Here is a 26553-nt window from a genome sequence, read left to right as displayed (position 1 = left end):
TTTTGAAATTCCGAGGAAATGAACCCTCGGAAATTTCCGACGAACGTTTCCTCGGAATATACCGAGGGACACATTCCTCGGAATATACCGACGGGCACATTCCTCGGAAATTTCCGAGGGCTCCGTTCCTCAGAATTTCCCGATGAAAATTCCGAGGAACATTTCGTCGGAACTTCCGAGGATTGGACCATCGGAAAGTCCATCGAAATATCCCGAGGAAGTTCTCCCTCGGTATATTCCGAGGACCTTTCCGACGAACTGGTGGTCCTCGGAGTTTCCTCGGAAATTCATTTCCTCAGAATTCCGTCGTAAATTTCCGAGGGATTTCCGAGGAAAAATGAATTTCCGAGGACTTGTTTCGTCGGTATGTCGTCGAAATAACGTTATTCCGACGACATACCGACGAATTTTTTCCTCGGTATGCCGATGTTTTCTTGTAGTGATTGAAAATAGTTATTAGATGTAGTGATAGAAAATGTTGCGTAAGTGCTAATTTACCAATACTTACCAACCAAGTAGTCGGGGTTAAGAGTTCCATCTAGCACATCTTTGTACTTCACTGGTTCAAAACCTGATAAATCCTCGGGCAATTGCTCACATGATCGAACACGGGTTGTGGACAGGAAGCTAATCCTGTAAGCATGAGTTGTAGTTTTGTAGGAACCACATGAATGAGTCACTGAAAAATTGATCAACAACGAATATCCTTGTCTTAAGAAATGATTGAACTGAGCAACCAATTCCTTTTTCACCGAGGCATGAATTTTACCACCCTGTATAAAGATAGAAACACAAAAGACTGTCATTCTATATAAAACAGAAAAAACACAACATGAGTCTTCAAATAAACATGTTTAAGACATTCAACCTTAAGATCGCAGAGAACCATCTCAATGGTTTCACCTCCAGCGGCTGAATACTGTTTCCACAACCGAATTACTTTCACCTTAATCTTCCACATGGTTTTGAAAGGTTTCAAATTGACAACAGAATCGAATCATTTTTATGCTTCGAATCATTTTTCTGCTTCGAATTAAGGGCTGCTGATTTGCTTTTTGTAAGATGGTGGATTAGAATTGGTGGTTGCCTTCATTTATATAGGATTGTTTTTAGATTAACATGTTCTAAAATTGACATTTAATTTTTCTTGAAACACAAGTAAATTTTCCTAATCTACCTCGAAATTAATTTCGATTGAGCCTTGGTCACAATTTCGATTGAGCCTTGGTCACAAAGGGGGTGATTGGTAGTTGCTGTAGGTGCTGTCTACAACACCAAATTCAGAGCAATCAAGCTTTACATTTTTTTTTTGAAACCACATCTCTTGAAATAACCTACAACTGTACAAGTGCTCTGCAGAGCCAAATATCAAAAGCAATTTTTTAGTGCTTTCTATAAAATTCTACAGCAATAAAATCTAAAACCACAACAAAAAATCTACAGATTTTTTTCTACGACAAAAATTTTAAAGGTACATCCAATAGCAATAGGACCCAAAGTTTTGAAGTATTTTTAATACACAATTTTTTTTTTAATAATATACACAGTTGTTTACAGAGGCAACAAAATATACGAATATAATAAATGATTGATAATACAAACGGTCGTTCTTATATTGACATAACATTTACGGTAACTGATATTAAAGCGACATATTGTGTATTCCTTCCTTAGGTTAGTAAAAATTAGTGAAGTTAGAAACCTTGGTGCCAAAGTTTTTCGTGTACTAATTACAAAAATTACTTGTTTAACTTATTCACCCTTGCGTATCAAGGCTAATAAATTCGATAAATATATCTACAGATTACCACGCCCACACAAATACAAATATTGAACCCTACCTAAGATGAATTAATTTATATTATACACATTAACATGTTCAGTAACTGTTATATAAATTCAGCGTTGGTTAATCAATTAGTAGATACATTCTACACGTTTGAAACAAATACATATATTTTAAACGGACCAGAACCAATTTTCACAGCAACTGATAATATATACACCATCAGTTTAAAACTTCTTTGCCTCTGTTAATTATGTTTCATGGTTTAACTTTTACGGAAAGCTTCATTAGTATTTTTACTCATGTATAATAATATGCAAAAGTTTTTTAATAAATGGATTGAAATGTTTTTTGTAATTATAATAACTACATAACCAGCAGATGCTTATATATTACGAAAGCAAAAATTATTATTCATTAAGAAATAATAAGTTTCAATCGAACCTTCGCACATATTAAAAAAAATCTGACAACTAATAATTAGAAAACTGAATATATTATTCCTTGAGTACTGAATACTTGTAGAAGATAATAGTTTCTTTCCAAAACATAGGATAAACAAAAACAACTAAAGACTACAGAGGTCTTCATATTTCATATTTAGGCTGCCAAGTTTTAGCATTTGGACCCCAAACAAAATGACTTATAGAACATCAATCTGGATGTGGAGCAGTTTCTGGTTAACGATGTAATTTGTTACTCTTCATCCATTCCGTATACTTGGATTTTTCTTCATTAGCAAGGACATTGACATATTTATCTTCTTTCATATGCATACCTTTATATTGATACCAACTGTTCACTTCGTTGTTTGAACAGTCATTGATTATTTTGGATCCCTGAAACATATATAACAGGGGTAAGATGATATGAAGATATTTTAGAAATATACTATAATATATGAAAATTTAAAATTCACGAACATCGACACATACAAATTCTGAAGGTTTTTGCTTTGATTCTGTCTCCTTATGCCATGTGCCTAAATCCTTGAGAAAAAAAATGATTTTTTAGTTCTTATAATTTGATATTGTATTTCAATAATAATAATAATAATAATAATAATAATAATAATAATAATAATAATGTAGTATATAATAATAATAATAATAATAATAATAATGTAGTATATAATAATAATAATAATAATGTAGTACCTTTTCATTAGATGGTCATGTGTATTTCGATGACTTCGTAGAATAGGCTACAAAAAACTGTAAGACAATTTGCGATCAGTGTAAATTTGATTCCAATTTTTTTTGTATAAACATCATTTATATAAGCATCACATAATGCATTGTAGCCGAAGTTTTATCGTATTTAATACAGTATATACATATAAACAAAAAAAAAATTGTTTAGCAAGGAAAATATATTCAATATATCTTAAAAACTTTAATACCCTGCAAAAAGTTCTATACTCGAACGATTTATTAAATTAATACAATTCAAACTTACCTAATTCAGATGTCATTTCCCCTGTCTAACGTTGGAGAAAATAAATATTCCAAACCGGTATGATGCTTTCATCGATTAGGATTCGGTTCTATTCAAACCATAGGGGCTTTAAGGATTAGGAAATTAATATCTTGTATAATATTACATTAGTCCTTATGATTTATCTTTTCTTGCAGGTGTCTTTCCGAACATAGCTGCAACAGACTTCCCGTGGAGTTGTACTCTACAAACCGTTCTTATTTAACAAAAAGGGGAATTAAAACTTGATCAAGTAAGTTCTCTGAACTTAAATGTATCATAGACGTAGGCATCAAACTGATAATGGTAGAGAAGACGAATTACCGGATGTTGATTGTTTATATATTGTATCTTGATCTATACGGAGCAATTGATAAATAATTAGGTGAGGTTTAATAGTAGTTGAATAGAGATAAAAATAAAACACGTTAGAAAAACTGTAAAAATTAGCAAAACATAAAAAACTAATTGAGGCTTTCCATTAATTTAAAAACACCAAACATAAATATAGAATCAAAACATCAAAGCTTCGAATAATAAAAAAACCTTGAAGAGAAATCATGCGTAAACATCCTGTAAAGTAAAACGAAAGCCTCTTCATCAAGTGCTACCAAAACACACCTCAGCCACTTTTAGCAAACTTCTCCTTCTTAATCTTCACGGAACTGATATTCCTTGTCGCGGAATTCTCATCAAAGCTTTCTTCGAAATCAATGTTGACTGCCATAATTCGTTTCGCCGGAGTCAGATCAAACGATTCAGACTACTCTGAAGCTGAACCTTGAATGGCAAGAGAGGCCTGCAAAATTTAGCAGGTTGCGAAATTAAATAAATAAACAGCAGACCAATAGTAATATATGTAAATATAAACTTAGGTAGCTTATTTTAGCTTCAGTATAATACTGTATCCACAAACCTCTGGTGCATCTGATTGAGTATCCATATCATGAAATTGACCATCTTCACTTGCATGTACACGTCAAGTAGAATTGAATTCAAAAGCTGAAATATAGTTAACTTCGAAAAGAAAGTTGGTTCGCGAAAGAAACTTAACGTACATTTGGCGAGTTGCCTTCTTCAAAATCAGATATCAAATTCTTGTTTGTGATGACCTTCAAAACTTTTTAGGTTTCATGTTTGTAGACAAAATTCTCCCTTTCAATTTGAATCTTGAATAAAAACGTTTTACCAATTATGCTGTTAAGCACGGGTGGGAGCAGGTTAGTTTCTTCAATCTATAACACATAAGATAAGGATTTAGGGCCTAAAATTTTATCGAAACAGTATTATATAAAATTATGGTGTTACTACCTCGGATTTGTTTGATGGTCCAGTAATCTGCAAGCATGGTTGATTGAATAGTTGCATAGCATAGCATGATTATCAAACACCAGCAACTTAGTGTTACTTGTGTTATCAAGCACAACCAAATGCAATTTATACCTATATTAACATTACAAACCGTTAGTTTCATTATCATAGTCCGTAACAAATATAAAACCATGTGTATAAATCTTAAAATACCTTGGCAGAGTCACTGGATTGTAAGTCTTGTACTTTACACAATAATAAGTATGCTTCAAATCATCATCCTCATTACCATCGTCATTGGGGAACACTCAAGACTTTTTTAGATCAGACTTTGCAGCTTAGGTAAAACCATCCCATATCTGAATCAATCGCAGCAATAGTACACATCAGAATACACTTCTCAACCTTACAAAATTTGTAAAACATAGATCTATTAGTAAATAACATTAATAATCACGGTGATCATACATAGAATATTGAAATAGTTTGTAACCAAGTTGAAAGATAACATATATGTTTTGTTTCCAGAATCTCAGCAATGGTTTTTCTTGGTGTATGGATAAAGAAATCATCTTTATCCGAAACACCATTCACTATGGCCGAGTACTTAGACTCCACAATGGCTAAAGGGAGGTCATCCTTAGGAAACTAAAACAGAGTAATATAAAAAGATATTAGAACTATCCGAAAATAAAATTCTGATATTATGAATAAGTAAACATTAACCTAAAAGGAGATATAAAATACCTTGGAATGAACTTTCCTACTTCAATCATTGAATGACATTGTAGGTTCACACTTCTTTCTTCTGTTAGAAAACTCAACATGTCAGTTAGGTAATCACATCAAACTTATCTACAAAATTACAGTGTCAAATACATATACCTTTCACACTTTTATTTTCCCAAAGCGTAAACCTAAAACAGTTGAATGCTCAGCTCGAACCTGCATAGCTTCACTAACATCACAGGCGAATTTACCCCAAAGAACCATTGGAAGTCTCTCATCACTAACATATAAAAAACAGATTAACAATTAAGAGTAGGAAATAAATGCTATGCCATAGATTATAGTAATCTCAATGTATACAAACTTAACCAAAACATACTCTGAATTTCGGAACTCTAAGGAGATCTTCTCTGTCTCCTTTCCATTAACAGTAACATGCTCAATATGACTTATTTCAATAATCTGGCCGACAATATCTGAATACTATACACAATAAAAATAAATATTAGATGTAGTGATAGAAAATGTTGCGAAAGTGCTAATTTACCAATACTTACCAACCAAGTAGTCAGGGTTAAGAGTTCCATCTAGCACATCTTTGTACTTCACTGGTCCAAATCCTGCTAAATTCTAGGGCAATTGCTCACACGATCGAACACGGGTTGTGGACAGGAAGCTAATCCGGTAAGCATGATTAGTAGTTCTGTAGGAACCACATGAATGAGTCACTTCAAAATTTCTCAACTTCAACGAATATCCTTGTCTTAAGAAAGGGTCGAACTGAGCAACCAATTCCTTTTTCACCGAGGCATGAATTTCACCACCCTGTATAAATATATAACAACAAAAGAAGGTCAGTCTTAATAAACAGAACCAACACACCATGAAAATAAACACGTTTAAGACACCATACCTTAAGATTGCAAAAAACCATCTCAATGGTTTCATCTCCAGCGGTTGAATACTGTTTCCACAACCGAATTACTTTCACCTTGATCTTCCACATGGTTTTGAAAGGTTTCACATCGACAACAACATTAATAGACATTATTTTTGGTGTGTGTTTTTCTTGCTGTTTTTCTTCTCTGTAAGCTGATGGGATTGAATAGGTGCTACACATCACTTATATAGGATTAGTTTTAGGTTTACGTATTCTAAAAAGTTACATTAACTGATCATGAAGCTACATATTGTATTTTCCTTATCCAACTCAAAAGAAATTTAAATCTAAGCCTTGGTGCATAAGTTTTCTTATACATTAAATATCTAATTAACTTCTTTAAAATACACAATTGCTTATGAAGGCAACTAAATACACGAAAATATTTTATACCTCTAATACGTAAACGTACTGAGTTCCGATTGTGAATCGTACACATGGATATTTACTTATACTGATCCCATACATTATATTTTCCTTTTATTGCTGAAAAAAAATTAAGATAGAAGCCTTGGTTCTAAAGTATTCGTGTATTAAATACACAGCCTTGGTGCAAAAGTATTTGTGTATTAAATACACAATTATACAAACTTGCTTATCAAGGCAAATAAATAACACATAAGATTTCACACGACCACTGATTCTAATTTGATATTTTAATAAGAAAAATTTACATTAAATTAAACATAAAAAGCTCATATAGTCGAGAAGTCTAGATTTATTTACATAGTCGACTTCACTTTGTTTTGGGCTTCGGATGTTTTTTGGCATGTTTGTTCTTCAGTCTATAACCCATGATCGGTTGGGCCCGTCGTTCTTTACTCACTCACCCGCGATTGGTGATTGACGACCCGTCGTGGTCGTAACCCTAATTTTGTTATTCGCTTCCCTTTCGACTTTCCATTAGTCTTCTCTGCAAATCGGTTTCAACGATTAATTTCGCCACTTATAGCCTCACCAATAACTGCTGTAATCAAACATTCGCTTGAACTGACTCGATGAATTCTTTTCGCTTTCCTCTCCATTTTTCTATTTATAAACCTCTTCTCCTCTTGCCTTATTTCCCCACCACAACTAAGAATATTCTCTCAAATATTTATCCCGATGGATCTCAGCGGCAACTCTCCAGCTTCCTGCTACCACAAGACCAGCAAGAAGACTGTCGCCTCCTCTGCGACTGCGAAATCAACCGGGAAGTCCACTGCTTCCTCTGCGATTGTGGTGAAACCTGCCGGAAAGGCTGCTGTTTCATCTGCCAATCCGATGGAACCAAACGCTGCTACCGATCTCTCCTCAATGCCTGGCGAGCAAGTGATGTTCTTCAGAGAGGTTTCTCTCGGCCCACGCGAAGCCGAGTTGATGTTCCGTATGATTCATTTCTGGGAGGCTCGCAATCCACACGATGACGCTCATTGGACAAGAGATGCTTCTTATCGACGAAGAGGTTTGTCTACGATTGTTTTCTACTTTTTCTTTCTGATTTGGTATTGCTCGATTGAGATGATATTTTTATTAATCTATGCTTTCAAATGATCTACACGGAACTGTTATTCAAGATTTTGTTCCAGCCAGTCGAGTTGGGAGATATGAAATGACAGTAGGTTCTGACTATAAGCTGATCTATTTTTCCGGATCCAGAAGCAAAGATCAGTATCGCGTTGCTGATCATAGCGCCACTGTCTCATTCACCTGAAATTCTTCTTTGTCTGTTCTTGAGAACCCTCCGGTTCAAATTCCAGAAGATAGGTTCAGGTTCCACACCTATGAGGAGTTTAAGGCCAATTGTGACTCCAAGGGTGATCTTTATGGTAAGCGAAGTTGAGCTTTTTAGAGTACATATAGTATGTGAACAACAAATGAACATCTTATAGACATGTTTATTATATATGTTTGATGTCTGCGGATTGTATTGGTTTTGTCTCAGATTATGTTAGCCACATGAAGCTGGTGAATGGGCAGACTATGACTGACCATATTGTTCTTGGCGAAGCTGACATAGCAGAGAAGCGGCATCTATGTGTTCATGTTCAGACACATGAGTAAGTTTTTCCTTTTGTTAGTCGCTTTCATTGTTTTGTGTGTTATTTTTAACACATGATTTGTACCCTATGTAGTGGACCAGTGATGAAGCTGTATCTATGGGACAAGGCTGCATCCGACTTCTGCCAGAAATTCAAATCGTATGGAAGCATTCCAAGCGTTCTTTTGGTCACCACAGTGAACCCTAAACATCTTGGAGGTTAGCATATCACTATCAAAACATCATTCTCATATTCAGAACTTAGCTGTCGCATATCAAATTGAACTGCATGAGGTCATTCTTTATTGTTAAAAGAGACAGTGATAAAGCATGTAACTGATAATCACATCCTTTCATTTGTTATTAACAGGAACCCTTGCTCTCACTTCGATGTCATCATCCCGAGTGTTTATGGATGCCGATGTTCAGCCAAGCAAGGATTATCTCGAATGGTATGTATTTATGTATTCAATTACTTTTTCCAGCAACTTTTGTTTATATTTTAATGCGGTATCATTTCTAAAATATTTGGGCTTCCGTCTTTGTCTCAGGTTGGTCTCGAACTCAGAAATTGCTAATAGAGTTGCTGCTGAGGTTGTCACTAAGCCTGAGGCAGTGACTCTTGAGTAACTATTCTCTTACATCAAGCAGGAAACTTCTAAGGTATAAAAATTGTCCTGTTTGTATATTCTTTCTATATACTTGGGTATTTATGAAGTCTATTTGTTTTCCACAATGAAGGTTGTTTGGTTAGAATGCACCGCAACTATAGATGATATTGTCCAGGGTTCTGCTTGGTACTACATTTCCTGTGGTGGCTGCAATAGTAAGGCAGTCAAAGGGCCTACCTCTCTGATTTGCAACAATAAGAAGTGTGGGAAAAGTGAAGTCACAGGCGTTCCTCAGTAAGTGTTGTAGTCTTAGTTTCATCTATGTTTTGTCAGCATTCATATCTAATATTATTTCATTGTAGGTACCTGACGATGATTTCTGTTTATGATAAGAGTGAGCAAGCACTTTTTGTCATTCTTGGTGATGCTCAGAAGGAGTTGACTGGCAAGCATGCAGCAGAATTAGTTGCAAATTACTTTGAGGTACTTTCAGACATATTTATACATATCTAATAACTTTGTGTAATATCGAATTAGTTAGAACATCATTGATTTGTGAATCCTGAGAAGGCAGTATTAGATGAACTCATGTAATTTGTGCTTTAATGTCAGTCTAATGCTGGAGTTGGAGCTGATCATTGTGTGCCGGTTCCGGAGGCTTTGCTTGAAACAATAGGTCAGACACGCAAGTTCATTGTGAAAGTCTCGGATCATAATTTGACAGGCAAGACTCAGACCATAACTGTCACAAAGATTCTCCCAGCATAAGCTCCTCTTCCATCAACGTCTGATGGTATTTTGAAGACTGGAGGTGATGACTCTGGACCTTCCGGAGGGGCTGGAGATTCTGCAGGTGATAGGGCTAGAAAAGCAGCTGAGAGTCTTGAGTCGGATGGAGCCAAGCGTTCGAAGAGTGGCTAATATAGCTTAAACTCTTCCTTCTACGCGTGATTGTGTTTGCTGCAGTTTATGTGTGTGTTTTTATGTTTCCCTAATAATTTTGCGTTCTTGACATTTGCATTTTCAGAATTTTATCCTTTCATGTCTAAGTTTTTGTTGAATACAATTTTCGTTCTATGGGTTTTACATATCCTTTGAGCAATTTGCTTATTCTATTATGATCTTTTTATTTGTTTGATGTGAAGATTATCATAGTTTACTTTATACTATGTTTATATAGGTGCTGAATTCTCTTCAAGCGGTACCAATTTTTCACACATTAATATGTAACTCTGACTTTTTCTTCATGTAAGCTTCTTGCATAGGTTATACGAGTGCTTTGGATTGTTTTTTTAAACATTTGTTTCCATTACTTATCTTAATTGTATATACTATTAAGAATTAGAATAAATAACTTACCATATGTCAACCACGGGATCTTCTCATTTAATTATCAAAACCCAATATATTAGCTTCTTGCCAATAGACAGCATCACGTTTACGCAAGATGTGAGGAAAACATTTGTTCCCATCATGGCATCCTTGAATCGTAATACACCATTGAAGAGGTAATATCATCTCTCTCATAAGCACTCACCATATTTACGCACATACTAAAAAACATAATACATAGAATTGAGATTATACATACATGTGCGTCTCCACAGAGATCTATGGAACCGACGACCTTTGCACATTAATGAGTTTGCCAACAGACATGAAGAAAAAAACTCACAAACACCAATTGCAGTTCGTATTACTAAGGTTTGGCCGATCATAAATCAGACAAACGGACATGCTCGGCACTGCCTTCCTATGCTTTAACTTAGAGGTTTGTTGTTTAACTATACTGATTGATATACAACGCAAAAAACTAACCATTGGCCAAGCCCACTCTATTCCTAGCTTCGTCATCGGCTACTCAGTTTTTCTTTGATAACAATATTGTGCACATTAGTGGCTTCAAAGGCAGAATAAGGATTAGTGACGTATATGAGGAATGGGTTAGAGCGTCGTTTCGGAGACATGAAAATGTTCTACAACAATATTCTTCAATACTCAAAGAACAATAGCTCAATTTCTACCAATAAATGTTTTTTTTGTTTTCATTTTCGGAACTTCTAACATGTCCGAACTTTTTAAATATTGGATATTTAAAACTACAACATATTTCTCATTTTTATAATGCTGAAAAGTAATACAAAGTATAGCTTAAATATTAAGAGTTTTATTGGATCAATTTTATTGGTCATCAAAATGATTACACACCTATGTAACAAAAATACTTATAACACAATCAGATCATAAGAATCGTTAAAAATTAACATATGTTATTCATAACTTTCAAGTATTTTTATAACTTATGTTTATGATAAATACGAGAAACTGTATTAGGTATCATTATTTGATATAAATATCTACACATTTATCATAACTTTTAAATTATTTTTATTCATATCATGAAAATAATATTTAGTATTTCTGTGGTATCAAACTAATTAGATATGCGATTCCATATATAATAATTTGGATCCTTTCATGTACGGTCTCAATATTTGATTTCTAAATAACTATTGACAGTTACGCTTGAGTTATAGAATTCTAGATTTGATACGTTAAAAATCTTGAAAATATATTTTATAAAAAAAAAACTACTAATTAGAACCATATTTTCGTATTTAATTGAGGAGAAACTAAAAAAGAAACAACTACTTATACCATTGGTTGACATGATTCAACGGTTGAGATTAATAGTTGAAGTTATCTTCACCATTGGCTCTCATTGGTCGAACTTTTTGGAAGTAAAGCCGGAATTTCCTAATATAGGGAGCCAACCTAAATTTTTTATTACCCTTATCGATTTCTCCCTTCCCTCAAACCATCACAAGTCTCTCTCTTATGTCGTAATCCATCTCAAGTCACCACAAACTCTCAGAGCCTCCACAATCCTATCTCCAATCTGTCTTCAACCGCCACAATTTAGATTACAAAGTTATCTTTCACAGGTTATCGACATCTAAACCCTTAATCTTATTCATCCATCTTACAAATCTTTCAAATACACCACAAGCCTCACAGATCCACAAAGATTTGAAGCCTTACGTAGCTCAAAGATAACCAATAGACTCAATTTGTTGAGATAGTCAAAGATCTAACTTTTGTAAATTTATCAATTAAGTCTTCAGTAATTTTTTCTTCAGATAACTTTGTTCATTAACTTAGATTGCATGTTCTTATTTTCATTTTTTTTTCTTATTGTAAAGTTCTAAATTTGGATAACTTTTCCAGCTAGCAACTCTAATGGAAGCAACGAAGCAGTCAACACAGCCCAACCAGCCACAACAACCGCCACAACAAGTAGCGGTCAACACAGCTCAACCAGCCACATCAATAAGCACTCAAGAAAGCTCAACCTCAGGAGTAACTAATGTAGACGAGCTAACCAGAGCCGAGCTCAGAAGCTACGAATTGATACGCATTGAGAAACCGGAAGAAGACATCGACCCAGATTACATGCATTATCTGAGAGCAATAGGTGCATACGACTCAGTTCAACTACAGTCAGCACGAGGAAAGGGTCGTGGCATTACCATTGCTTCACTAATGTTTTATTTGCTTCAGTATGCTTTGTTTGCTTGGTATGTTTTAATTTGATTCTCTATGTTTTATTTACTACTCAATAATATCTTCATCCTATCTGTGTTTCAACAGATACGACGCAAGTCTAGATAGTAGAAGCCAAAAAGGAAATTGGCCGAGAATTAGAAATATGTCGGTAAGAAGTTCTAACCTTGGTTCAGGAACACATACGAAGGCTGTTCTACCACTAGAGTAAAGTCACATTTTGAAAATTCTATGTCCAACATATTACATATTAATCGGCATGCGGAAGCTACTGCTTATACTCACCAAAGTAAATCTAATCTCCAAATCAACTTAGGATACTTGATTACTAATTTTATACGTTACCTTTATGAATTACCATATCTGCGGCAATCCTACATAATAAAAGGAATGTAAGATAATTTTGTAAACCAGCCATATAAATCAACGAGTATCTTCCTTCAAAGGGGAAAAAAATTCAACTCTCTCCAAAACTCATCCTTATCTTGCATAAGCTGAAGAAACATTATATCCATCTTCTCAAGACTATCATCCACAAATTGTGTAAGTTTAATACATTCGTATCTCAACAATTATAAAAGCTAATGCATTTACCAAAGTGATAATAGATTGTTTGCAACCTTCAGCGTACTGCCGGAATGGATACACCGCCCTATGATCAACCCCAAGAAAACACAGGTAAATATGTAATCTCCTGCATCTTTCCCCGCAACAAGAAGAACGTATTTGATGCGTGTAATTTTTTTTTAATCTTTCGATGGGTTTCCGATTCTTTTTGGTTAAGTTATTGCAATATACAAGCAATAAAATAGTTTGGTTTAGATTGAGTACAAAACATATGTGTGTTCCATTTAGTCTACTCTGTCACAACATCAACTGTAATGAGAGAGAATCAACCAAATGAATAAAAATAGACTCATTAGCTATTGTGTATAAAGCTACGAACCGAACCGTTGTGTTTTACTCGGTTAGTATAGTCTATATTCAGTAAAGATAAGTTCAAATGCGATTGCTCTGTTCCATATGTTTTACGTAGGCATCAAGTTGGTCAGACACAAAAAAATTATGTTTTTAAATATTTGTGATCCATAATACTATTAGAAAAAAAAATGTTCTATATTTTAGACTACATTTCTATACAATCAAAAAATAAGATACCAAATTTATAAATTAAACATTTAGATATAAGGGGATACAAAAAATAAAGCAGATATGCATTATCAATTATATATTGTAATTTACATATACTTATACTACTATATTTGAAATGATCTGTTTTAATAGTACAATGACTGAGCAAGCAGTTTTGTTATTTTCAAACAAATCACGTATTTATATATACATAGATTAATTAGATATTTTTTTTAATTTTAGAACTAATCTTATTAGTTCTAAACAAAAGATTATACTATTGAATCTGGTTAGTCATGCTAACCAATCAAACCAAAACTCTTTGAGTCGGTTTAATAGCTCGCACTGGTGCACATGCAAACAATAACACACAATTACCTTATTGATTAAGTATACTTGAACTAGATTCCAACATCATATATACATACATCGACATATGATTTTAATGGCCTTAGTTAGTCTCAAATATATATGTAAATATTTAACACATTAAATATACTCATACTGTGAAACCGCCATATCAAAACTGTATCTCATACATGTTTGCTATGAACTTTTAACCATTTCTTTAATCAGTATTTATGAAAGTTATCGTTGGAAACTATCAGAAGGAAAGAGGACGATCCCCTCATATGCATATATAATTTAGTTATTTTAGCAATCATGCAACCGAGTACGTGCTCCCTATTAAATTAAATATAGGCGATGAGACACTTTCTATCGTATGTAAAATTTTATACAACGATTGATTATAATCAAATTATTATAACTATTCAAATTGCTATATCAGTTTTAACAAATATATCTTATATATATATATATATATATTTAGGTTTAAGTAGCATGCATTTTCTTTATATACTAATTGTTAGTAAAAAAGTATTTGCCTTTTCCAAAATAGTGATCAAAAACGTTGTACTCAAACAATTCGTACGGAAAATATGTCTCTTATTACAATGAATAATTTGCTATAAAATATTTTAAAATATATAACATGGTTGAAACCAGATCAAATACTCATATTTATTTCAAACATATTTTAATAAGAACATGAATATAATCCCATTTCAAATAATTGTTACTATATTTCAAAAATCCTGTTTTGTTAACATTTATAAACATCTATACAGAAATACATATACGTAGATGTGTATAAAAATACATGTACTCAATGACTAAAAATATCAAATCAAATTAATACTATATATCAATTCACAAACTACATTAAGATAACAATATAAGTTAATTATTACACTTTGTTGCCAAATTAAGATTACAACTAATTGATTTCACCATGCAAATAATTCAGGCGGACATCCGCAAAAAAGGAAACGAAACCGTCCCCGTGGATCACGTATGAAATCAAAAGGTGTGTCCATACTCTCGACAATATTTTAAGATTAAGATCAACATTTTCTCATCATAGTACTAAACTATGTATATTTTCAGTTCATCTAATTAATGATCGGTCAACATTCAAACCAAAATATTATGACTGTAAGTTTATATGGATTATAATACTATACATATACAATACTTATTCTTCAAACAAACTGATTTTTCGCATTTAATCAAATAGGTGAATGTGATGACTGCGACTCTTACAGTAAGATACGAGACTATAATGTGTATCTCCTACGTTATATCCTTCTAAACTAATAACTTTTTCTCCTAATAGTCAAGCAAAAAAATGCACGCAATATGAGAAAGGCTATCTTGCTATCAAAACGAATTTCAGCGCGATCACAAGGTAAGCATTGTAACAAAAAAAATTCCACTTATATTTAATACATTTTATTCTAATATACATTGTTTATGCATAGATGCAGCTTCTCCACAACAAACACGTATAATACGTCACACTCGAACAAAGAAGAGAGGTGCATACTCTTAAACCCTATAATTCTAAAATTTTCTAATAACAATAGGGGTTATCAAATTCAAAACTCTGCCAAATTTCTATAATACTAATTAAATTAGGATTTAACAATTCTTAACAAATATTTATTCAGATAAAGGTTCGACATCACAAACCAATGAAAACCCAATCGTTACATGCACGAAATGCGGTGCTCTTATGTGGACTTCGGAGAGCACTGGAACAGACTTCAAAACAGGAGAACCAACATTCACAGTTTGCTGTAACCATGGCCAAATCAGACTTCCGCCGATCAATCAACCCCTAACCCTATTATAAGAACTTCTTGGGTTTAGGTGGTTTCGAGATACTATCCGAGTCTATAACTCCGTACTGGCTTTTACATCGGTTGGAATGAAAATGGATTATAGTGTGGTGCATGCACATGGTCCTTACACTATACGGATACAGGGTCAAACCCACCACATGATTGGCTCCCTTATACCCCAACAAGGTCGTCTCCCAGAGTATCTCCAACTCTATATATTTGATACGGGGAACGAAGTCAGAAACAGGCTAAATGCAATGGGTAAATCGTCAACAGAAGGTAATCTTGATGAGACAACCTTAGAGCGCCTCATCGAGATGATTGACGAGAATAATTGCTTAGCTAAGATTTTCCGACGGGCACGAGACTATTATGAAAGTGTTGGGAAAGAGTTTAATATTAGACTGCGCCCATATAAAGGGAAAGGGAAAGAGTACGATCTTCCGAGTATGAATGAGGTCGCAGGCCTTATAGTAGGGGATATGTCAGCAACAATTGGAGTACGAGATATAGTGGTCCAATTTCAATCTGACACTTTGCAGCAGATACGTGATGATCATCCTCTGTACATGAGTCTACAATATCCTCTTTTGTTTCCATATGGTGAGTATGGTTTTCATCCCGAGATCCCATTACATCTTGAGACATGCACTTCAAGAACAAGGCAATTCCTGACCATTCGCCAATTCTACGCCGCTCAACTCCAGACCCGTATTAACCAAGGACAGACATGGATTAAAGGCAGCCATCTCCTCCATCAATATATTGTGGACATTTATACGACAATTGAAGAAGATCGACTAAGGTGGGCGAGGAATAATCAAGATGTTCTAAGAGCCGAGCTCTACAATAATGTACTCGACGCTGTTTGCAAGGGTGATTCTGATGCTAAAATTATTGGACAGAGGTTCATACTGCCGCCAAGTTTCACTGGTGGGCCCCGGTACTTAGTTGAAAAATATCATGGTGCGATGGCTATTTGCAGAGAATATGAGAATCTAGATTTGTTTATCACAATGACGGCCAATCCCAACTGGAGAGAGATTAAAGAGCATCTTGCGAAGTATGGTGGAGATTCTTCCAATGATAGACCAGACATTGAGTGTCGAGTCTTTAAGATGAAGTTGGACCAGCTACTCAAGGATTTTAAAAAGGGAACTTGCTTCAAGCCATACACAGCTACTTTCCACAGGATAGAGTTTCAAAAAAGAGGACTCCCTCATGCACATATACTATTGTGGTTTGGAAACTCTTCCAGGACACCAAGTGCAGAGGAAGTAGATGAGATTATCTAAGCTGAGCTTCCAAACAAGGAAGAAGATCCTGAAGGTTACAATTTAGTAACAAAATACATGATTCATGGTCCATGTGGTGTTATTAATCGGAAGTCACCATGTATGGAGAATAATGTGTGCACAAAAAAGTTTTCTAGGCCGTATAATGATTATACTTCAATTGATAAATCAGGGTGTGTATTGTATCATCGGCGCCAGAATGAAAATGCGTCTGTACTACAGGACGGGACAATCCTAAACAACAATTTTCTTGTACCTCATAACATTAAGCTCTTGAAGAAGTACGAAGCTCATATTAATGTTGAATGGTGTAATCGTACAAGTTCCGTGAAGTACTTATTCAAGTACATAACCAAGGGTGTTGATAGAGCTTCCGCGGTTATTGAACAGAGAAATACGGGAACCACATCTAGCACGGTGGCCTCTGGCGAACCAAAGGAGAGGGTTATCAAGCAACGGAATGAGATCCAAGACTACATCGATGCGCGGTACTTATCAGCTTGTGAGGGTATGTGGCGGACGTTCGCATTCCACATACACAAAAGAAAGCCATCAGTTGAGAAGCTTATCATTCACTTAGAAGGTGAACATAACATCACTATTAAGGAAACTGATAACCTCGGACATTAACTTACGTGCAAATTCTGGAATATTTCGTATGGAACAACAATACCAAAGTCTGGTCTGAACGTAAGAAAGGAAAAACCATTGGGAGAATCGTAGTTGTCCACCCATTGGCAGAAGATCGTTACTATTTAAGGATCCTTATAAATAGGATTAAGGGTCCTCGAAGTTGTGACGAGCTCAAAACGTTTAACGATGTTAAATACCCTAATTTCAAATCGGTTTGCTACGCACGAGGCTATTTGGACAACGATGTCAAATGGATCGAGAGTATGTCAGAGGGTGCTAGATCGGCTACCCCATTTCAACTACGTGATATGTTTGTCACATTCCTAAATCATTGCTTTGTTGCGAGCCCTAAAAAGCTATGGGAACACTCATGGAAATCAATGAGTGATGACATACTTTGCAAGAGACAAAGACTCTTAGGTCACTCAAATCTAGAACTGGATGATGAGACCCTTGAGAAATACACTTTAATAGAAGTGGAAAAGTTGATGCGGATGCATGACCGCTCGATAAGTGATGTTAAAGATATGCCTAAGATCAAACCTATTTTGCTAAAAGAATTGGGGAACAGTTTGTGGACCCAAGAACTGGATTATGATGTTGCAGAGGAAACATTAAGACATAACACGCAGCACATCCTACTTAATTCTGATCAACGTGTGATCTACGAATCAGTCTTAGACTCCGTTGATAAAAAAGATGGAAAACTATTGTTTGTATATGGCGCAGGTGGCACGGGAAAAACATTCCTATACCAAGCCATTATATCCAGACTTCGCTCCAGAAAACAAATCGTTCTGCCGGTTGCTTCTTCAGAGATAGCCGCATTGCTCCTACCTAACGTAAGAACAGCTCTTTCCCGCTTTAATATTCCTTTGAAGCTCTCCGAAGATAAGCTATGCAACATCAAACCAGGTACAATGCTGGCTGAACTAATCGAGAAAATGGACCTCATAATTTGGGATGAGGCACCTATGACTCACAAGCATGCTTTTGAAGCACTAGACAAGACGTTGAAGGATATAATGTCCACGAAAAACCCACCCGTAAAGGATATGACTTTTGGCGGCAAGACAGTTTTGTTGGGTGGTGATTTTAGACAGATTTTACCGGTAATTCCACAAGGTAGTATAGCTGACACTATCTTAGCTTCAGTAAGTCATTCTTATCTATGGGATAGCTGCCACAAGTTCTCTTTAAAAAAATATGCGAGTCAATCAGGACGAGAAGAAGTTTTCAGAGTGGCTTCTCAAAGTCGGGGAAGGTCAACCACAATCATCAGAGGAAGATGAAGATGATGGTTACCATGAACAAATGATAATTGTCGACAACTCATTGGTTCGGCAGACTATGGATGACCCTTTAAGACAAGTTGTTAATGCTGCATATGGAGACATCAACAAAATAAAGGCCTCTCAAAGCTCTTACACCGATAGAGCTATACTCACTCCCCATAATGAGACAGTTGATGAAATCAATGCATATACAATCTCCAACACAGACGGAGAATCAAGAGACTACTACAGCTGCGATAGCTTTGAGATTTCGGATACTCAATCTGATCAAAATGATACACTATACGCGATTGAGTATCTCAATTCTTTGGAATTCTTACGATTGCCTTCTCATAAACTCACTCTCAAAGTTGGGGCCTCAGTTATGCTCCTGCGGAACATAAAAAAAATGATTATGCAATGGTACCCGTATGATCTTAACCTACATAGGCGAACGAGTGCTTAAGGCAGACATAATCACTGGCTCACACGTTGGACAAGAAGTCTTGATCCCAAGGATTGTTCTCTTGCATGATGAAACAAAGCTACCGTTCACTTTACGCCGTAGGCAATTCCCTATCAGATTATGTTACGCAATGACAATCAACAAAAGTCAAGGACAAAGTTTAAAAGAGGTTATCTTATATCTGCCTAAACCAGTCTTCGCACATGGGCAACTCTATGTGGCTCTCTCGCGTGTAACAAGCAAATCAGGACTAAAAATCATTAAAGCCGAAGACCAACAACCACAAAAAGTGAAGAACATAGTATACAAAGAAATTTTCAACCGTCTTCGTTCCCATGAAAGTAAGTAAAATTACAAATTTAAAACCTCATTCCATATGTTTTCAGTGATTACTTATCTAATAATTCACCTTTATTTGCTACTCAGTTTTCTAGCGATCAACTGTGATAAATGAGAGCTAAACGTCTTCCTGATGATTGATATATCACTACTTAAAGGTACGTCTTAATATACTATGAATAATATAAATGATTCCTATTACTAAGTTTTGATTCCTGATTTTTCAAAAAATTTTAGGCTCTCACTCAAGAAAGACCATCACATCTACACGTCCACTTTTCAAAAGTCCACCAACTTATCTATGATTTATATTTTTTTGTCTTTAAAACCTTAATATCTGCTCTTGATAATGATAATAATATCTTCTGCTTTTAGACATGATTTACACTCACCTTCAGAATTTACGAAGAATTTTCATCTCAATCGTATTACGACTTAAACATTTTCCGCGCGTAGTGCAGACATACCATCTAGTATTATTAAGTTTTAGTAAAGACGGTGATAATTTTAAAAGATAATTGTTGAGCCTTAGTTTTGTCTTCGTAGAATCTGGTGACATTTACTAAAGCCCGTCATTTCCAAATGGTTTTAAAAAGGGAGGATGTTATTGGTCCAGAAATATATGTGGCGTGAAAACACAAAAAATTCAAAAAAAAAGTGGCAGTCTCTCGTAAATAATTTGAAAATCCAAAGACATAATTTTATTAGAAATTTTGCTTTAATAGTATAGATCTAACATATTTCTCTATCCTGTGTCCAAATTTGAGTAACATTGCATTATGAGAAGGTTTCCATGTAATGTAAAACTTCTGACCCATAAAAGCTATCGAATTTCCTGAATGTTTAATTTTTGTTTCTACTTTGTTTAAAAACTCTGAAAAAATTTTAAGAACTTTTAAAACACCAAAATAGGAAAATTACCTATAAACACCAGATTTTTTATATTTAATTACAGTATATTTTTAAAATGGTAAAATCTATAATTATCATCACTTCTGCATTTTTCCCTTGCGAGCCAGATTGACAATTTATCCGGGCATATCTTTTAACCACAGCTATAAATTATTACAAACTAGTCGCTTGTGAGCAACAATACCATCATATGCTAAGAACTATGGAGTTGTGAGCAACAGTATCATCATCAATTCATCATTTTCTCGGGATTATGGTGCTGTGAGCATCAATGTCATCATCATATGCTTGAAAATAGAAAGATAATTCGACCATCCCGGCCCACCAAATCGACCTCAAAATGAAGATTGAGAAATTTTTAATTTGTAGATAATGAAGCCATCATCTTTGCATCAACAAACATATACTGAATATACTCATAGGTCAAAATGATTGATCCCACTTTACTATATATCCCCATGCCTTGGAAAATATAATGACAAAGCCTTTTATAAAGATCTAGCCAAGACTAGGACAACAACTAGGTTTGATTTCATATTCATTCTTCCCATACGTGTTTAACAGTGAAATCATTTTGTTATATGGTATATCCATATTTTTAGGCGTTTAAAATTTAGGTCTTACGAAACAAGATGACATTATAATGAAACAAGATCATTCATGGAAAATGAATATCACAACAAAAGAGGATAACAACCAGCTGATGCTTTGAAACTCTTGTAATGGAAACAGATCTAATGCTTGACAGGGGCAGATTTGGGTGGAGGGGGAAGCTTCTCGACTGTAACAGTGAGCTTCATGCCTTTAAAACAACCACCCCTTCCGTCAAGTAGATAGTACTGTTTGGTGACATTGAGAGGGACAATGTCTCTCCCAGCTCCACGTGTATAGTTTCGGATAGGATGGTCGGAGATGCATCTTTCGTAGTCGGTCTTGTTTACTTCAAGAATGTTGTGTTGGTCTCTGTAGTACACGAAATCTGACGAGACCATATAACAATATTCTTGATTAGTCACAAGTTCCGTTTTTTTGTTGTAATGACAACCAAGATTTCACCTTGAAAAGATTGTATTCAGACAAGCTTAATAGTGTGTTCTTACCAGATCTGAATAAATAAGGAAACATTTATGAAAAGAAGTAACTAAAATTAGTAGAAACTCGGACATGAAATACGTTTTAGTAGTAAAAGTTGAAACTTTTGAAAATATAACCGGATTTAAAGAGATAACCATTACAAAATCAGATCTAATGTAACAAGATCCGAGAGTATAAAAATGTAGAGAAGAGGAGAGGGTGAGAGAGAGCATACAGAGCCAATCTCCAAGGTAGAAATGCTTTCCCTGAACCCAGGTGTCATAGTTGATGTCTGGATTCCAAAACTTTTTGTCGCCAACTAAATACTTCTTCGCCGTCACTTCCGGCACCGGCGCTGCCACTAGAAAAGCAAGTACTGCTGCCGCAATCAACACCGTGAATCTCGCCATGCTTTTTCTCTCTCTCTGTCTCCTCTAGTGGACTTGTGATTAAGAGGTGGACTAGTGGGGTTTTATAGTGAGGAAAAATAGTCTCGAGATCTTCTATTTGCACCGACACCCATCTTTTTTAATTTTTTTTTTTTGGGTGAAAATGATAAAAAACCTTTTAACATTTTTTTTTGCCCAAATATCCAAAATAGCATATTTCTAAGTTTATATCACAAAAATAGCACCCAAAAACTAAAATCACCAAAATAGCATCTTTCTAAGTTTCTCCTTTGAAAATTTTAATTTTTTTATTTTTCAAAATTTGAAATCTTATCCCCTAAACCTCATTTCTCAACTCTAAACCCTAAACCCTAAACCTTAAACCCTAAACCCTAAACCTTAAACTCTAAACCCTAAACTCTAAACCCTAAACCCTAAACCCTAAATCCTAAACCCCACCCTTTAACTCTAAACCCTAAGTTTGTGACTTTCGATAAAACATTAAGTGCTATTTTTGTGACTTTTTACCTTGAGTGCTAGTTTGGGAACATAAACTTGATTTAGTGCTATTTTTGTCTTTTTCTCTTTTTTTTTTTGTTCTAAAAAAACCTTTTAACATTTGTAAACACTTCGACGTGTTCGCACATTTTTCAGCTTGATTAAATTTTTCTTTTACCCTTCAAAATTTATTAGGAAAATTAGAGCATATGACCTTAAGAGATTATTACAAAAACTAACCATATCAACATATGTGCTACAATATATTACTAGATCTCGATCCGCGCAACCGCGCAAATTTTTGTTTTCATTTATTTTTATATAAATATTTTGTTTTCAATTCTAAATTGGTATATATTATAATATATATGTGTTTATCAATTTTTAAAACATAATAAGTTTACTGTATATTTTTTTCATTGAATAGATTGTTTCAAACTTTAACATGTTTAAAAAATATACAGTAAACTTATATATATTTTCGGATTATTATTTCATTATTAAAATCGTAACTATATATATAAAGATTAGTAAAATATTATTTTATTGTCATATTCAAAGATATTGTAACATTTCACAAATTTAGAAAGTTTTTAAAAAATTAAACTTTTCGCTTCATTGATTTATATTATCGAGTAAATAATTAAAAATTTAGTTTTTGTTTAATTTTTAAATAAATTATATAGTTTAAAATTTGTTTTCATTGGTTTAAGGTAGTAAAGATTAATCATTGTTAGATAATATGATTTTTGTTATTTAAAAAAAAAATCTTTAGAATTTTAAAAGTTAACATCGACAAATATTTAAATATTTAGCATATAAAGGTATAGTATTACAACATTAAATTATATCTATTTAATTTATATTATCTATAAATCCAATGGATCATCTATTATTTAAATTCAATTAATGATAGCCCAATAAAATTTTTTGGTAGGCCAAAAATTTAAATGATAAAAGTAGATATTAAATGTAATATGATTTTCTAAGAATATGTATATTAGGTCAATTTTAAAAAAATCACATATGAATTAAGCTTGTTATTTCTGTTTTAATATATAAGATATGTGTGTACAAACACAGACAAAAAAAATATCAGTGGTGAAATTTAGTGTTTAGGATCGTAGTTGAACATAAAAAAAAAAACTAATTCATAAAATAAAGAAAAAATGAAATCGATGATAATTGTGAAGGTGTGGTTCAATTGATTTTGCTGAGGAACATGTCGATCGAGTGTGAATGTGAAATTAAGGTTACAGCGGTGCTAGACAGAGTACAGCGGTGTTAGACAGAGTACAACGGTGCTCGGCAGAGTACAACGGTGCTCGGCAGAGTACAACCGCGCACGATAGGAAGAAACTAGTGATGAAGATTTAAATATGGTCAGATCAGAGATAGTAAAGTTGTACCTCAGATCCAATGGTAAGGAAAACAATAATGGTGATTTTAAAGACGAATAATTTTGCTTTGTCGCTAATTAGACTTTACCAAGTAGTTGTAGTTCTGGCGGTGAGTATAAATAACGTAAAGAAGATGAAATGTAATTGTACATAATGTGCCATACTATTTTATCTAGATAAATCTATAATATAGTATACAATAGATTGTGGAGTTATTACCCAGTGGGCCTCCGACGGATAGGGTATCGGGGTAATTTTGAGGTATCTCGATCCAGATTCTTATCCGGTGGATCCATAATTTTACTATCTTTATTCGGATTCGGAGTTCTCGGATATCCGGACGTCGGATATCTTTCTAAATATTGTAATATCCGGATCCGGATTTAGATCCTTAAAAAAAAAATATTAATATATATATAAAATATTAATAATAATTTAAAAAATATATATATATAATTTCTTTAATTATTTCTAAGTATAATATTACAGAATTTACATACAATTTATATATACTATTATAAAAATGAAAATATGCTAAATAAAATTAATTTTTACATATAGATATTAATATTTTGAAATATTTATTAATAAAACTTACGGATCCAGATATTCGGACTTAAAGATTAAGATATCCGGATCCGGATCCGGCTTTGACGGATCCAACATTTTACTATCCAGATCAAGATTCAGCCTCTCTGGATATCCGGATTTTTGGATCAGATCCGAATCGAATCTCGGATCGAATCCGGATTTCGGATAATAGTCCCATGCCTAGTTAACACACTATATAAAATAAATACTGTATAATAAAATATGCTTCTATATCATTTTGATAATGGTTATCTTATTTATCAATATAGAGACATATTTGTTATCCCAACCACTGCTATTGCTAATGTCATTGAACCTATGCGTCTACCAATTAAATCTAAAATATCCTCCTCTCCTCCATATACAAAGATCAGAGAAGATGAATAATTGACTTTTTATATGTTCTATTTTATTATAAAATTATAAAACAGAAACATAATACATTTTTTGAGTCAATTGGCTCAAAACATATAAACATCACCACTATTGGTTGTTTTCTTGCTGTCATCAATTTTCTTTTCCACCATTGTTATCACTGTTTATAAACCTACATAATAGAAATGCAATACAATATGTATTATATTTTTTGTTATGTTATTACTATGAATCTATCGTTCGATATTATTTATTTCGTAAATAATAGTATAGTGTATATAATTAGTTAATTTTATTATCATGCAAGGAAAAGAGAGATTAGTCCACATTCGCCCGAAATTGTCACATCTCAAGATCACTTTAATATATGGTTAATTGGTAAAAAAAATTTGCCTATGTGTATTTCACTAATTCACCCAATTTATAACTACATATGTCCTTTTTGAGCACCTAACTACATCTGTCCAAAAAAATATACTTTAGACCCTTTTCACAACGATACTTTTTAATATATTCTTTTTCTTTCATGTTTTTATTAATTTTTATGTAAGTAAAATTTAACTACTTTGTTGTGTGATGATGTATAGTTCTTTGTATCTTTCTTTTTTCTGAAATCTATTTTCCTATTTTTTTATTTTGAATAATAATTTAAAACTATTTAATCTGAACAACATCTTATCTATCTATAACAATAAAGTAGAGGTTAGTCTCTCCTCCTTACGCCAAGTCACCATGGAGATAGGGGCTTTGCCGACACGTGTCAGCACCTGGTCGATCTGCGTTTTTTTTTCCGACCCACAAGCGCATTAGGGTTTACCCCATTTTCTTCTCGCGGCGCGAACTCACCAACGAAACCACTGTTCTGTTAACTTTATCGTCAAAAGATATCATCATTTTGATCTCAATGATTCCATTAGAACTTCATATCGTCTCATCGGAGGATTATTCAAATCCAAAAGATTCCATTTTTCTCATTTTGGTATATGATTTTTACAAAGCAAATAAAAGAAAGAAAAATTAGGTTTTAATATATTTTTATAACTTCTCTATGTTCATTCCGATTCCAGAATGCGAAGATGACGACTTCCACGAAGAAAGACAGCAAAACAGAGCAACACCAAGCAGCGACGGCGGCTCTTCCGCTACTCCAAGTCGCCGCCACAACCGCCGCAGTAACGAGAACTACCAACACACTCTAACACCTCTCCACCACAACGGAAATAGAAAACGACATGACTCCGACGACGAATACGGAGGAGCAGTCTCCTGCAACAAGTGTCGTCCTCACCACTCTCACCGCGACAATTCTCCGTTGTGCCTCTAGAAAGCCACAACAACAACAACCCTTCCTTCATCTCAAGCCCCAACCTCATAATCAAATCCACCTTCCAATCGGAGAAGCCCCAAACCCTCTTCCGCCGCGGTCTTCCTCCTCCTCCGCCTCCGTCGCAGACGCTTCCAGAGAAGAGCAGTGGCGGTTAGCCGTGGCGGAGCTTTCTCATAAACTGATCCAAGCCACGAAGAAGAAAGAAGACGCCGTCACGGAAGCTTCT

The 26553-nt window shown here is 34.2% G+C and overlaps 2 protein-coding genes, 1 long non-coding RNA gene and 3 pseudogenes across 10 annotated transcripts; 3 read left to right on the top strand and 3 right to left on the bottom strand.

Moving 5' to 3' along the window:
- LOC106324138 overlaps nucleotides 1–997 on the bottom strand; it is a 10590-nt pseudogene extending 9593 nt beyond the window's left edge.
- A 2856-nt stretch (nucleotides 998–3853) lies between these two features.
- Nucleotides 3854–6366, bottom strand: LOC106324137 (annotated as a pseudogene).
- A 743-nt stretch (nucleotides 6367–7109) lies between these two features.
- LOC106324947 lies at nucleotides 7110–9965 on the top strand. Of its 3 annotated transcripts, none has more exons than XR_001266773.1 (9): nucleotides 7110–7686; nucleotides 7881–8050; nucleotides 8167–8281; nucleotides 8357–8481; nucleotides 8633–8714; nucleotides 8814–8925; nucleotides 9004–9167; nucleotides 9236–9356; nucleotides 9486–9965. It is a non-coding gene; the product is annotated as an uncharacterized LOC106324947 (long non-coding RNA). The 3 variants fall into 3 exon arrangements; XR_001266772.1 differs by having other exon boundaries at nucleotides 7799–8050; XR_001266771.1 differs by lacking the exon at nucleotides 7110–7686 and having other exon boundaries at nucleotides 7714–8050.
- A 1713-nt stretch (nucleotides 9966–11678) lies between these two features.
- On the top strand, nucleotides 11679–20080 carry LOC106321452. Of its 6 annotated transcripts, none has more exons than XM_013759737.1 (12): nucleotides 11679–11818; nucleotides 12102–12451; nucleotides 12525–12980; nucleotides 13064–13115; nucleotides 14878–14937; nucleotides 15018–15065; nucleotides 15148–15174; nucleotides 15247–15318; nucleotides 15398–15448; nucleotides 19617–19763; nucleotides 19849–19919; nucleotides 19999–20080. In XM_013759737.1, exons 4-11 carry the CDS (start codon nucleotides 13076–13078, stop codon nucleotides 19854–19856), a joined length of 453 nt encoding a protein of 150 aa, XP_013615191.1. In that variant the 5' UTR covers nucleotides 11679–11818; nucleotides 12102–12451; nucleotides 12525–12980; nucleotides 13064–13075; the 3' UTR covers nucleotides 19857–19919; nucleotides 19999–20080. The 6 variants fall into 6 exon arrangements, with proteins under 6 accessions (XP_013615191.1, XP_013615186.1, XP_013615182.1 ...); XM_013759732.1 differs by having other exon boundaries at nucleotides 15392–15448; XM_013759728.1 differs by lacking the exons at nucleotides 19617–19763; nucleotides 19849–19919; nucleotides 19999–20080 and adding an exon at nucleotides 15581–15870.
- A 1143-nt stretch (nucleotides 20081–21223) lies between these two features.
- Nucleotides 21224–22226, bottom strand: LOC106321483 (lamin-like protein). The gene is made up of 2 exons (XM_013759743.1): nucleotides 21983–22226; nucleotides 21224–21652 (listed from the first exon to the last, which is right to left on the bottom strand). Exons 1-2 carry the CDS (start codon nucleotides 22155–22157, stop codon nucleotides 21408–21410), a joined length of 420 nt encoding a protein of 139 aa, XP_013615197.1. The 5' UTR covers nucleotides 22158–22226; the 3' UTR covers nucleotides 21224–21407.
- Nucleotides 22227–26048: 3822 nt separating this feature from the next.
- Nucleotides 26049–26553, top strand: part of LOC106324136 — a 1455-nt pseudogene continuing 950 nt past the window's right edge.

The sequence above is a fragment of the Brassica oleracea genome, chromosome C2 (assembly GCF_000695525.1).
Source record: "Brassica oleracea var. oleracea cultivar TO1000 chromosome C2, BOL, whole genome shotgun sequence".
Taxonomy (NCBI): domain Eukaryota; kingdom Viridiplantae; phylum Streptophyta; class Magnoliopsida; order Brassicales; family Brassicaceae; genus Brassica; species Brassica oleracea.
Note: the sequence above shows the minus strand (reverse complement) of the source record. Positions and strands in the feature narration are given on the sequence as shown.